General features: G+C 47.2%; 2 protein-coding genes across 2 annotated transcripts; one reads left to right on the top strand and one right to left on the bottom strand.

Moving 5' to 3' along the window:
• Positions 1 to 803: 803 nt before the first annotated feature.
• On the top strand, positions 804 to 1,745 carry LOC125354402 (olfactory receptor 10P1). The gene has a single exon (XM_048349988.1). It carries the CDS (start codon positions 804 to 806, stop codon positions 1,743 to 1,745), a length of 942 nt encoding a protein of 313 aa, XP_048205945.1.
• A 9,888-nt stretch (positions 1,746 to 11,633) lies between these two features.
• Positions 11,634 to 12,572, bottom strand: LOC125348141 (olfactory receptor 9-like). Its single transcript, XM_048341144.1, has one exon. The coding sequence runs from the start codon at positions 12,570 to 12,572 to the stop codon at positions 11,634 to 11,636; it is 939 nt and encodes a 312-aa protein (XP_048197101.1).
• Positions 12,573 to 13,151: the final 579 nt, after the last annotated feature.

Genomic DNA, 13,151 nt, shown 5'->3' with positions numbered 1-13,151 from the left:
CTGTCGGTAAGATGTGAGCATTGTTGCATGAAATATATTACCCTAAATGCCACAGATCAGATCATTTCTGAGCATTAGGAGTGAGCAATGCTGCCGTGGGGCAGTGGACCTCGATGGATGAGTGAGATATTAACAGAATGAATAGGAATTGGGAAGGGAAACACTGGCAATGCAGTGAGGCCTAAGAGAACTGAGTGTTCTGGGACACACAGCAGGTATAGCTGATCACAGGGACCCAGATAAGGGGAGAAGAGAAAGAAAAAGAAAAAAAAAAAAAAAAAACAGAGCCAGGGCCAGAATCCCCAAGCACGATGCAACTGGGTAGTTTTATCACCGTCAATCACCAGAGCATTCTAAATCACCCATACACACAGAGGCGGTCCTTAAACATCTTACTTGTCTTGGCCTCCTCTGCCTAAAATAGTCTTGGGCGTGGCCTCATTTGTTGGGATGCAGCTTCAGTCTGGAAAGTACAAAGGACACAGCAACTCTACCCAAAGTGCAGAGCTGGGGTCTCTCCACATGGGAGCAAGACCTCAGACCTGGGACCAGCACTTGGGGAACAGGGGGAAAAACACTGTATAGACTTTGGAGTCAAGAGGACTGGATTCAAGTCCCAGCTGTGTCGATCCCTGGATTATTCATTCCAATGTGTTGTTTAATCTGAGACCCAGAGCTTATCCAAGGTGACAATCCTCCCAATTGTTTTAGAGAAGAACCAGAGGTCGAATGCCTTACTGAATGAGCTGGTTGTTTCTAAACAAATAACTTCTTGGCTGTGCTGTAACTTCTGGACTGACAAGATGGCTGAAGAAAACCATACTGCGGTGCCTGAATTCATCCTCCTGGGGTTTTCTGACCTCAGGGCTCTGCAGGGCCCCCTGTTCTGGGTGGTGCTTCTCGTCTATCTGGTCACCTTGCTGGGGAACTCCCTGATCATCCTCCTCACCCAGGCCAGCCCGGCCCTACACTCCCCCATGTACTTCTTCCTCCGCCACCTATCCATCGTGGAACTCCTCTACACCAGCGACATCGTGCCCAGGATCCTGGCTGACCTGACCTCCCCACTCCCCCGGGCCATCTCCTTCCAGGGCTGTGTCACCCAGATGTATATCTTCATCGTCCTGGGCATCTCAGAGTGCTGCCTGCTTACCGCCATGGCCTACGACCGCTACGCAGCCATCTGCCGGCCCCTGCACTACTCCGTCCTCATGAGCCAGCGGGCCTGCATGGCCATGGTGGGCACCTCGTGGCTCATGGGTATCATCACAGCCACCACGCACTCCTCCCTCATCTTCACCCTGCCTTTCCCCAGCCACCCAGTCATCCCCCACTTCCTCTGTGACATCCTGCCTGTGCTGAGGCTGGCGAGTCTTGGGAAGCACAGGAGCGAAATCTCCGTGATGACAGCCACTGTGGTCTTCATCATGGTCCCCTTCTCCCTGATCATCACCTCTTATGCACGCATCCTGGGGGCCATCCTGGCCATGGCTTCCACCCAGAGCCGCCGCAAGGTCTTCTCTACCTGCTCCTCTCACCTGCTCGTGGTCTCCCTCTTCTTTGGGACAGCCAGCATCACCTACATTCGGCCCCGGGCAGGTTCCTCTGTCACCACAGATCGTATCCTCAGTCTCTTCTACACAGTCATCACACCCATGCTCAACCCCATCATCTACACCCTCCGGAACAAGGAGGTGACTGGGGCCCTGCAGCACATGATGAAGAGACACGTCCCATCCCCCTGAAGAGATTCCAGGGAGTCAAGCACTCCGGGGCAGCATAAAACCCCAGCCTAACATAAACAGTTCAGTGCCTCAGATGGGTGGGCTACCAGTTGCTCACACCTGTAAGCCAAGCAAAAGGCTAAGATCTAAGGATTGCAGTTCAAAGCCAGCATGGACAGGAAAGTGTGTAAGACCCTTATTTCCAATTAATCATCCCCCACAAAAAAAAAAGAAAGAAAAGCCAGAAGTGGAACTGTAATTCAAGTTATCAGACATTAGCCTTGAGCACAAAAGCCCCAGGACAGTGCTCAGGCTCTGAGTTCAAGACCCAGGACCAGCACACAAAAAAAAAAGAAAGAAGAAAAAGAATACAGTACCTCAAATAGGGCCTCCTAGTAGAAAGTGCTAGACTTAAAATGCAGATAAATCTGTTTTGTATCTCCCATCCCGTACCCCAGACTCACTGTCAGAGCATGCATCAGTAGGCTGAAACAGAATGGAAAAGGACTTTTCTCTAAGCATCACATCAGGGGCTCCTATGTACTCCTGCCAGAAACACACTGGAATCCCCTGCTTAGATGCATTTTAGGAGAGGGCAAGTCTGGGACTCCAGGAGATCATGGGCAAGATCCAGAAGTAAAGTCAAACAAAGAATCAGAAGCAGGGAAGGATGGAAGCAAAAGCCCTCAAAAGCCTCAGCCATGGCTAATGCCCCAGCCTTACAACACAGCTCCCCATCATTGTTTCCTGGGGTGTCTTCTGTAAAGAGAGCCACTGAAGGCTGATGGAAAAGGACAGATGGTTCCAGGCCTTACCTCCCTGGCCTCTCAGCCCCACATGACATTACCACTTTCACATCCTTCACACTCTGAGTAAAGAGCCATAACCCCAATGTTTCATCAATAATACTGCTCAGAGAGTGGTGGGAACCCTGACTTCCCTCCACCTTCCAGCTCACCTCCCACAAGGCCTCACAAGGACTGTGTCCAGATACAGTTCTTGTGCTCACCCTGGCCTCCTCTTTAGACTCGTTTCTACCAAGTCCTCCCTGCCCAGGAAGCCTTCTTGCGGTTCTAGGCCTTTTCATGAGCTTTTCTCCAGCATTCCCAGCGTACATCTTACCTGCCATGTTCTCCTCTAAATCCCAGCTCAAGAAATTTATCCTTGAGCTTGGTGCCAGGGCCTCACACCTGTAATCCTTGCTACTCAGGCAGGGTGAGATCTAGATTGAGGTTCAAAAACCAGTCAGGAGGGGCTGGGAATATGGCCTAGTGGTAGAGTGCTTACCTTGTATACATGAAGCCCTGGGTTTGATTCCTCAGCACCACATATATGTAAAAAGCCAGAAGTGGCGCTGTGGCTCAAGTGGTAGAATGTTAGCTTTGAGCAAAAAGAAGCCAGGGACAGTGCTCAGGCCCTGAGTTCAAGCTCCACAACTGGAAAAAACAAAAACAAAAACCAGTCCAGGAAAGAAAATCCGTGAGACACGTATCTCCAACTAACCAGCAAAAGGCCAGAAGCGAAGCTGTGGTTCGAGTAGTAGAGCACCAGCCATGAGCCAAAAAGCTAAAGAATAATACCCAGGCCTTAAATTCAAGCCCCAGGACAAGTAACCAAAAAAAAAAAGGAAAGAAAGAAAGAAATTTATCCCTGAAATTTTTGCCCAAGATAGATTTCATTATTCTCTGCTTCAGCTCAGGACCTGAGTCCAAGACCCAGGACTGGCAAAAAAGAAATGATTCTCTGCTTCATGTCATTACTACTGTAAGTTTGGGGGTAATCATTAGAATTGTCTTTCATGTGTTTTCATCTTGTTTTAAGCAACCTGAATATAAGAAAAGAGGGGTCCATTCTCAGTATTCCCTAAATACCCCCAATGGGTGTCAGTTACCATAATGAATTGCTCAAGTCTGGTACTGTTTCTAAAATCACTTCATAAACTGAAATGTTAGATAAAATGTTATTAACTGATTAACTCCTGTGTCCTAATTGGCTCCCAATGATATTCAAAGATTGCCAGCCTCACCAGATTCTCCTAAATCCTGGCGCTATTCCTCCTGGAAGGATTCCATTACATCTACTTCTCTGGCCCCACCCTGGACTTCTGACTTCCCCCATGACAGTAACCATCTGTTCTCCTGCACAAGAGGATCTGCAGGCCACGTTAACAGCTTGGTCTTGTAGGCCTTCACCAGCTCCTGGATCAAGTAGGGCACTAAAACCGTGCTACCCAGGACATGGAGAGTAGACATCTGGAGAGTGGAGCCACCCAGCATGTGGCCCTCTTTCACCAACATGCGGGCCTAGAAGTGGCATCTGACCGGCAACAGCAATTGACTAGTTTGGATTTGGGAGACAGTGCCAGAGACTTAGACTCTAACCTGGTCTGCAGCCCTCTCCAAGTCTCTGTGAACTGCTTTCTGTTTTATTCATAAATCATTTTTCTGCTTTATCATCTAGACAGCCAAGGTTTAGGGGATGGCAACAGCAGAGGGGACCTTTAACCCTGATGTTCTTAGCATGAAATGGTCTTGACCTCTTAGAAAAAGCATCTAAAGAGAGCTTGGGCTCAGAGAATGTCCTCAGATAAACACACAGGACCAAGAAGACTAGCCATGAACACCATTCCTGATATTCAGAAACTAACCTACGGTCTCTGGGTCCATGGGATTCCTGATAATGCAGGTTAGATAGAGGTATGGAGTGGAGAGGAAACAAACTAGCAGAAACCTGTAATTATAAAGGTGGGTGGATTTGAAGGTTGATGATTCCTGGCAGTATTCCAGAAAAACTTCCTAGAAGTGTCTCTGAGCAGCACATCCAACCTTCCTCACTTCACAGGTAACACTGGAATAGCACAGCAGGCAAGCTGAAGAGATCTGGCGACATATGGAAAGGGATTAATGCAAGAAAAATAAAATTATCACAGACTTTTCACTGTGTCATTATAAAAAATAAAATACACAAGGGGTTGTCCATGGTTCACACCTATAATCCTAACTGCTCAGGAAGCTCTGATCTGAAAATCATGGTTCAAAGTCAGCCCAGAGAGACAAATCTGATCAGCTCTTACCTCCAATTAACCAATGAAAAGCTAGAAGTGGAGCTGCAGGTCAAGTGAGAGAGCAACAGCCTTGAGTGGGAAAAGCAGAAGGCCCAGAGAAATAAATAACATGACATAAAATACATAGGAAAACCTTTAAATACTCGCTTTATACAAACATTTCCCTCACCCAGTTGGCTTCTGTGAAGCAAACATAGTTATCTTTTTATGTAAGATGTCATGTTTGAAAATGGCTAATCACCTCTTCAGTGGGGCTGCCAACCATGGAAAAAGATGGCCACTTGCAGAAGGAGTTAATTGTTAAAATGTAAAACTTTTTGGGCTAGGGATATGGCCTAGTGGCAAGAGTGCTTGCCTCGGTTCAATTCCCCAGCACCACATATACAGAAAACAGCCAGAAGTGGCGCTGCGGCTCAAGTGGCAGAGCCTTAAGCAAAAAGAAGCCAGGGACAGTGCTCAGCCCCTGAGTCCAAGGCCCAGGACTGGCAGAAAAAAAAAGTGAAACTTTTTCAAAGCGTTTACCATTTCTCAGGAGTTGAAATTGTAAGTAAGTAATCTACTTTCTTTTCTGTCACTGAATTTTTTTTTTTTCTCTGTCTGTCATGAGGCTTGACCTCTGGGCCTGGGCACAGTCCCTGAGCTCTTCAGCTCAAGGCTAGTGCTCTCTCACTTGAACCACTGCACCACTTCCAGTTTTCTGGTAGTTACTTGGAGATAAGAGTCTCACGGACTTTTGTGCCCGGGCTGGCTTTGAACCATGATCCTCAGATCTCAGCCTCTGAGTAGCTAAGATTACAAGTGTGAGCCACTGGTGCCCGGCATCTGTCAGTGAAAAATACATTAATGCTGAAAAATCTTGATGAAAAGTCTTAATTTTTCATTGCCAAGTCTTTCATAACATAATCTTGATGAGGCTCTAATGTTCAGAACGTGTCTGCACTCAGGGCTGTCATCATGTGGCCTGTTATGTAGCTTGGTAGCACACCTCAATAGACAATGGACAGAAGCATCTCATGTATGTTGGAACCCAAGGTCAGAGTCAATAGAGAGAAACCTTCAGGAGACGCTGGGAGCTTCCCATCCTCCAACTCCTCCACACTTGGAGCTGCCCCATGTGCCTCAGGCCTGTGGGAAGCCTGCAGGCCCCGAATGCACTATGAGCACAGTGGCCTACACAGGCCAAGCAGTGGGCATTGCTCATTTTTTTCCCCACCTATGAGAACTTAGGAAGCATCACCAAACTCCACTCCCAATGGATTTTGCTTTTTTTTTGCTTTTTTTTTTTTTTTGTCACATCTGGGGCTTGAACTCAGGGCCTGTGCACTGCCCCTGAGCTTCTTTTTGCTCAAGGCTAGCACTCTAACCTTGAGCCACCACACCACTTCTGGCTTTTTCTGTGTATGTGGTATTCAGGAACTGAACCCAGGGCTTCATGCATGCTAGGCAAGCACTCTACCACTAGGCAACATTCCCAGCCATGTGGCTTTTTCTTAGGAAGCTCGAAGCAAGGCAATTCATGGCCACTGGCAACAGACCTGGGAGAATCTTTCTACTCTAAGACCCTCAAAACAAGAAGCTACAGGCTGGGGATATGGCCTAGTGGCAAGAGTGCTTGCCTGGTATACATGAGGCCCTGCTTTCAATTCCCCAGCACTGCATATACAGAAAATGGCCAGAAGTGGCGGTGTGGCTCAAGTGGCAGAGTGCTACCCTTGAGCAAAATGAAGCCAGAAAGGGCTGGGAATACGGCCTAGCGGCAAGAGTGCTTGCCTCCTATACATGAAGCCCTGGGTGCGATTCCCCTGCACCACATATATAGAAAACGGCCAGAAGTGGCACTGTGGCTCAAGTGGCAGAGTGCTAGTGCTAGCCTTGAGCAAAGAGAAGCCAGGGACAATGCTCAGGCCCTGAGTCCAAGCCCGGGACTGGCAAAAAATTAATAATAATAACAAATTTAAAAATAAAGAAAGAAATGGATGTGAAATTAAAAAAAAAAAAAGCCAGGGACAGTGCTCAGGCCCCAAGTCCAAGCCCCAGGACTGGCCAAAAAAGAAAAGAAAAGAAACAAGAAGCTAGGATAACTCCCCTAGAGAACATTCCAGTATATGTGACCCACAAGCATGCTGCACTGCACCCTTTGGGAAGTTGATGTTCAATGCAGTCAGACAGAAAATGCCTTGCACAATGACTACATGCCAAGGAGTTAACAAGCAGCAAAACATCACCTTTGTTACTCCTAAAGCTAAATTACAGGGTATGGCTTGAACCTTAAGGCCAAATGAACTTCCTACACCTCCCATTTACCACTCATCCCATGTGAAAGGAATCACAGGTCACTCCAAATGAGAGTGATTTGAAAGAGAAAACAGTATGTGAAGGCAAGTCAGCCTGTGGGGAAAAGCCAAAGGGCAAAAATGCCATGGACAGAATCATCAGTAATTCATGTCCCTCCCCAGACCATGAAGAAGCAGGAAGACCCATAGAGAAAGGCAGGCAGGAAGTGCTTTTTCCCTTGTTCCTCAAGGAGGGGAATGAAGCAGCCCTTCATGTGTGATTTTCTGAAAGATTACTCTCTAGGTTGAGTGTGAAGAGTAGATGACCGAGGCACAAAAGAAATAAAGAGACTTTTGTTCAGCTTTCCTCAGCTAGTGCAGCTGGGAAATAAGTAACTAACTGGTTTCCAACTTCTAAGGCTACCTGTGTAACCCTCTCACCTAGATTCTTCCTCTGACAAGTTGAATTGAGAGCAAGTAGAGAGTTAAGAGTAAATAAAAAGTTAAGGGGAATAGACACAGGAACAGGAAGAAGAGATTCACAACAGAGAAGTAATGCACGGCCTTTCTCCCCCTGTCTACCCAGTTACCTCCGCTGATGAGAATGTGACTGACACAACATCTTCTTTGCTTTGGTGATGAACAGCTTTGTGACAGACAAACTCCACCCACCTCCCCAGAAGCCAGTACCCATAGTCTGTGCCTCCCCTGCCTCACAGGCCCAGGACCATCCCGAAGTCTCAGTGATTACACCTGCCTTAGACCTGGATTCAGATTCAAGTGTGACAGAGGAGCAGAAAGGGTGCAGTCACTGTTGGTGCACTCGGTGGGCCCGAGTTCCAGGCCCAGGAGCACCAGCACCAACACCAGCAAAGTCTCCAGTGACCCGTGTTGGCAGCCCCACAGCATCCTAACCAGGCCACCCCTGTGGTCTGACCTTGGCTGAGGTTCTGACTCTCAGTGTCTCTCCATTCCCAGCCATCTCTAAGCCTGGTGGACTAAATTTTTCTTTGCACTCTGTGAGCCACCATGGTCATTTTTTCTCCAGAATTGTTCCTTCCCCTTGCCTCCTTTTTCACCACCCCAGGGCCCGGGCCCTCGGATCCTTTCTGAACCATCCCCTTGTGCCTTGCACCAGTGACTGCTCTTCCCTAAGACCTTCTCCTCCAAATCACACAGCTCTCCTCTGCCTGTCTTCACCATGACACATTTTAGACTTGCCAGCAGCTTTAGATAGGACCACCTTCAACCTCACCACAGCTGTGAGAATCACAGAGACTCTTATACTCATGATTTAGCTAGGAAGGGCCAGCATTCACACAGGTACTAAGAATAGGGCTCTGGTCAAAGAACTCATGAGAAAAAAACTACTTCCAGGTAGATTTCCTTCTTTCTGAACAGAGATCATCCCAAGCTTTCTTCTTCCATCCTCACATCTTTCTGCTCTTCTGCCTGGTTTGGTTAATAACTGGGAGCAGGGTTGTCAGATTAACAAGTAAAAATGCAAGATGTCCAGTTAAATTGAGCTTCTAACTAACAATGAATTGTGTTTTATTCTGTGTGTCTCAAATTTCTCTCCTCAGAAGGGTAAAATAGGCTGAGTTGTTTTTGATAGATATTTCAAGGGACATGCTAATATTAAAAACTGAAAAACTGACATGTTGCCAAGCGCTGGTAGCTCATGCCTATAATCCTTACTACTCAGGAGGCAGGAGATCTGAGGATCTCATTTCAAAGCCAGCCAAAGCAGGAAAATCCGTGAGACTCTTATATCCAATTTACACCAGAAAGCTGAACGTGGAACTGTGGTTTAAAGTGGTAGAGTGCTAGCTTTGAACAAAAAGAACTCAAGGACAACATCCAGGCCCAGAGTTCAAGTCCCATGATAAACAAACAAAAAAAGTGGTAGAGCTCTAGCCTTGAACAAAAAGAGTTTAGACACAGTGCCTAAACCCTGAGTTCAAGCCACACAACTGACAAAAGAAACAAATGTTGTTTACCTAACATTCAAATTTGACTGGTCATCCTTTTCTTTCAGTACTTTCTAAAAGACCTCAGCCACTGCTGAAGGTTACGTAAGGGAAACCTGAGGGTTGAACCAAGACCTTATCATCCCTTTGCCTTAACTCTCAGCTCAGAACATGGAGGGGAAAAAAAGACAATGTCTTCTCCTTGTCTTGTTCAGATAGAACTCTACTGGGAAGTGCTTCCTTGAGCCCAACTTTGGTGTATCATAGCATATCTCCAGTTCACCCATGTCTCACTCTGTCCTCTGTAAACTGAGGAAAAGTGAGCTTAAAGCCTTATTATCAGGTTCTTTGTGCCTTGTGGGACTATGAAAATATTATTCTGTTCTTTGCCTGTCTTTTTCTTCTATGATATATCTAATCCCAACTCATTCTTGGCTCTTACTCCATTGCCCTGCCCTGAAAATTATCTGGAAAGGTAATCAAATGGACTGTAAGAAAATAAAATTTCTTAGGAAGGCAACTGTCAAAATGGTTCCAAAACATTTTATTTCAGTCCAACAACTTCCAGAATTTTTTGTTAAAGAAACCATAAGGTAAATATACAAAGATATAACTGTAACAGCATCTATCTCAGCAATACTGTGACAAAAACATATTAATTCTAAGGATGGAAATTATACCATATCCATAAAAGTAAAGTACTACATGGATATTAAAATCATTCTCTAGGACTGGGAATATAGCCTAGTGGCAAGAGTGCTTGCCTCCTATACATGAAGCCCTGGGTTCGATTCCCCAGCACCACATATACAGAAAATGGCCAGAAGTGGCGCTGTGGCTAAAGTGGTAGAGTGCTAGCCTTGAGCAAAAGGAAGCCAGGGACAGTGCTCAGGCCCTGAGTGCAAGCTCCAGGACTGGCAAAAATAAATAAGCAAATAAATAAAAAATAAAACCATTCTCTAGCAGTCTCCTGTTATGGTACAGTGTAAAAATACAGTTCAAAAAGTAGAAAATGACTTTTACAAAGCAATCAAGCCATAAAATCTCATTGTTCATTTTTAAATATATATAAGATATATTTAGAGAGACTGAGAAAAAGAGAGAGAGAAAGAACAATATACTCTGTAGTGATTTTCCAAGGACATAACACCAAAACATTAATAGTTGTTTTCTTTTCACCTATGTGCAAAATTCACTATAATTACCAGCGTTGGTTTTGCAAGCTGGGAAAGACAATCAATACTATTCTTCATTCATCTTTATTAGTATATATGAATTGAAAAAAATAATGGATTTTATTATGACATTTTTCAAACATGTGCATTATGTGTTTTAATCATATTTGCATCTCCATCGCCCTCTTGTGTCTCTCCCTATCCGCTCCCCCTGGTCTCATTCCTCTCTCCAAATAGTCTCCCTTCTACTTTCTTACCTATTTTAATCTAGGTTCTTCATAAAAATAAAAACTCTTTAAAAGTGCTTATCTCTTTGCCTGGAGAGTGGTTTTTCTGCACACATTGCCCCCTCCTGTGGCATACAGCTGAAGGACAGTTCATGAAAAGACCTGGCTCCCCAAGAAAAGCTAATGGCTGCAAACCAAAGTGGACTCTCACTAGAAATAATGGACAGTTGGTTGCAAGAAACCACAGTACTATTGCGAAGGTCTCAGGGCCACATCAGTCCTTGGACCATAATAGCAGAGGATGAAATGAAAAGCAGCCCACCAGGGGCTGGGGAGATAGCCTAGTGGCAAGAGTGCCTGCCTCGGATACACGAGGCCCTAGCTTCGATTCCCCAGCACCACATATACAGAAAAAACGGCCAGAAGCGGCGCTGTGGCTCAAGTGGCGGAGTGCTAGCCTTGAGCGGGAAGAAGCCAGGGACAGTGCTCAGGCCCTGAGTCCAAGGCCCAGGACTGGCCAAAAAAAAAAAAAAAGAAAGAAAAAAAAAAAGAAAAGCAGCCCACCAAAGGAATGCAGGAAAGAGCAGAGAGAGAATACCAACATCTCATAGAGACAAGTAACTGGACAGAAGCCTCCTGGCCTAAAGCAACACCAAGTCATAAGTGGCACCTGAATTCCCAAAGCCAAACCAATGACTCCATGCCCATAGTTGCTCCTGCCACCAAAGGCACAGAACAGACATCACACCTGGAGTGAAGGAGCTTATGTTGAAGCAGAAGTGGCTGATGTCAGAGAAAGGCTTGCAAGGAGGAGTCTCTGGGAGAAGGGCAAACATGAGGATCTCAAGAACTATATAGCCCAAGAAGTCATGGGGGCCTCCACAAAGACCAGGAACTGAGAGATCCTCACACCAGGTCAGCAGAGTTTCCTTGCTCCAGCAACCTCCCTGTGCTGTGAGTTGGCTCAGCAGTGCACTCAGGATGAAGCCACATTAGGGTCCCGTGGCCAGCCCTCAGAAGCAGAGCTCTACAGTCACAGAGTGTCTTGTGCTCTCAGTGGGCAGGGCAAGAAACTCCACAGGACACCACTGCACAGCAGGCCAGGCTCCTGTGGACTGTGCTCCATACAGCTTCTCCTTCCTCCTTGAAAATGTCCAGGGATCTGGCCCTGAGCTCCAAGCCCTCAGGAAGGGGTGGGGATCAAGAACTCCAAAAGTGCTTCTTTATGACCCTCTTCATGGCTCCAGTGACCTCCTTGTTCCTCAGAGAATACACAAAAGGGTTGCACATGGGGGTGACAACTGTGTAGAAGAGAGCAAGTACCTGGTCTGTGTCTTGAGAGGCGCTTGCCTGAGGCTTTATATATGCAACTGTTGCAGTCCCATAAAACAGTATGACCACAAAGAGGTGAGAGGAGCAGGTAGAGAAGATCTTTCGCCGACCTTGGGCTGTTGAGACCCCAAGGATGGTTGCAAGAATACAGACATAGGAGGCCATGATCAGCAAAAAGGGGATCAAGATAAAAGTTATGGTGTTTCCAAGAATCCCCACTTCCCCCCAGAAGATGCTTGCACTAGCCAATTTCAGCACAGGCAGGATGTCACACAGAAAGTGGTGGATTACATTGTCACCATGGAAGGGCAAGGTGAAGATGAGGAGGGAGTGAGAGGTGCCAGTGATGACACCCATGAGGTAGGAGGCACCCACCATACCAACACATGCACCCCAGTTCATCAGGGTGGCATAATGTAGAGGCCGGCAGATGGCGGCATAGCGGTCATAGGCCATGGCAGCCAGCAGGCAACACTCAGCGATGCCAAAGAGGGCAAAGAAATAGAGCTGGGTGAAGCAGCTGCCCAGTGGGATGGTGGGGCAGGAGGACAGGAGGTCCCTCAGCATCCTGGGCACGATGGTGGTGGTGTAGAGGATCTCTGCCAGCGAGAAGTGACAGAGGAAGAAGTACATGGGGGAGTGCAGGGCAGAGTCTGCCAGCGTGAGGAAGATGATCAGAGAGTTGCCCAGCAGGGTGACCACGTACATGCAGAGCACCCCCCAAAACAGGGGGCGCCGGAGGGAGCCAAACTCTGAGAACCCCAGCAGAACAAATTCAGTGACTGCTGTGCCATTGTCCACCCCCATGTGTCCTGACTGGAAGGAGGGGGTCAGAGGGGGTGTCCTGCAGCAGTGAGAGGCAGCTGGGGAGACAGGGGCTACAGCAGGAAAGATGGGCAAGGACAGGCAGACATTCCAGCTTTCAGAGGAAGAGGGCGGACGCCACCCAGGCAATGGGCTCAGGGCAGAAGGAAGATAAACCCCAGGAGGTGAAGGACAGGGGCAGACGTTCCTGTGGGTGGGGGATTGATGGACACCAGGGTGGTTTGTTCCACTCACCCAGGTTGCATCATTCAGAGGCAAAGAGCTGGGAATGGGGCAGCTCCCCTTGAGAAAGCAGCGAAGAAAAGAGGCGGAAAAGTGGGTGAGCCGACAGGATAATTATGGATCCACAAAAATGGATGGAGGCTGAAGCAGAGAGTGAGTGGGAATGAGCAAAATCAAGAGAGGAAAATAGAAGATGTAGGCTCCAAGGCCTGAGCTGAGGGCCTGTGGGCTTTTACCTGCAAAGGGGTCCCCAGAGCTCTCAGAGAGCTCCTCCCAGCAGCACATCCCAGCAGCTCAGTTCCCCCATGATTTTGATTCCCAGCAGGGGAAGGGAGGCAG

This window comes from Perognathus longimembris, chromosome 1 (genome assembly GCF_023159225.1).
Source record: "Perognathus longimembris pacificus isolate PPM17 chromosome 1, ASM2315922v1, whole genome shotgun sequence".
NCBI lineage: Eukaryota > Metazoa > Chordata > Mammalia > Rodentia > Heteromyidae > Perognathus > Perognathus longimembris.
Note: the sequence above shows the minus strand (reverse complement) of the source record. Positions and strands in the feature narration are given on the sequence as shown.

What these genes read in the sequence shown, in the direction of transcription:
- LOC125354402 (XM_048349988.1), top strand. Translation starts at nt 804, where the DNA reads ATGGCTGAAGAAAACCATACTGCGGTGCCTGAATTCATCCTCCTGGGG.
- LOC125348141 (XM_048341144.1), bottom strand. Translation starts at nt 12,572, where the DNA reads ATGGGGGTGGACAATGGCACAGCAGTCACTGAATTTGTTCTGCTGGGG.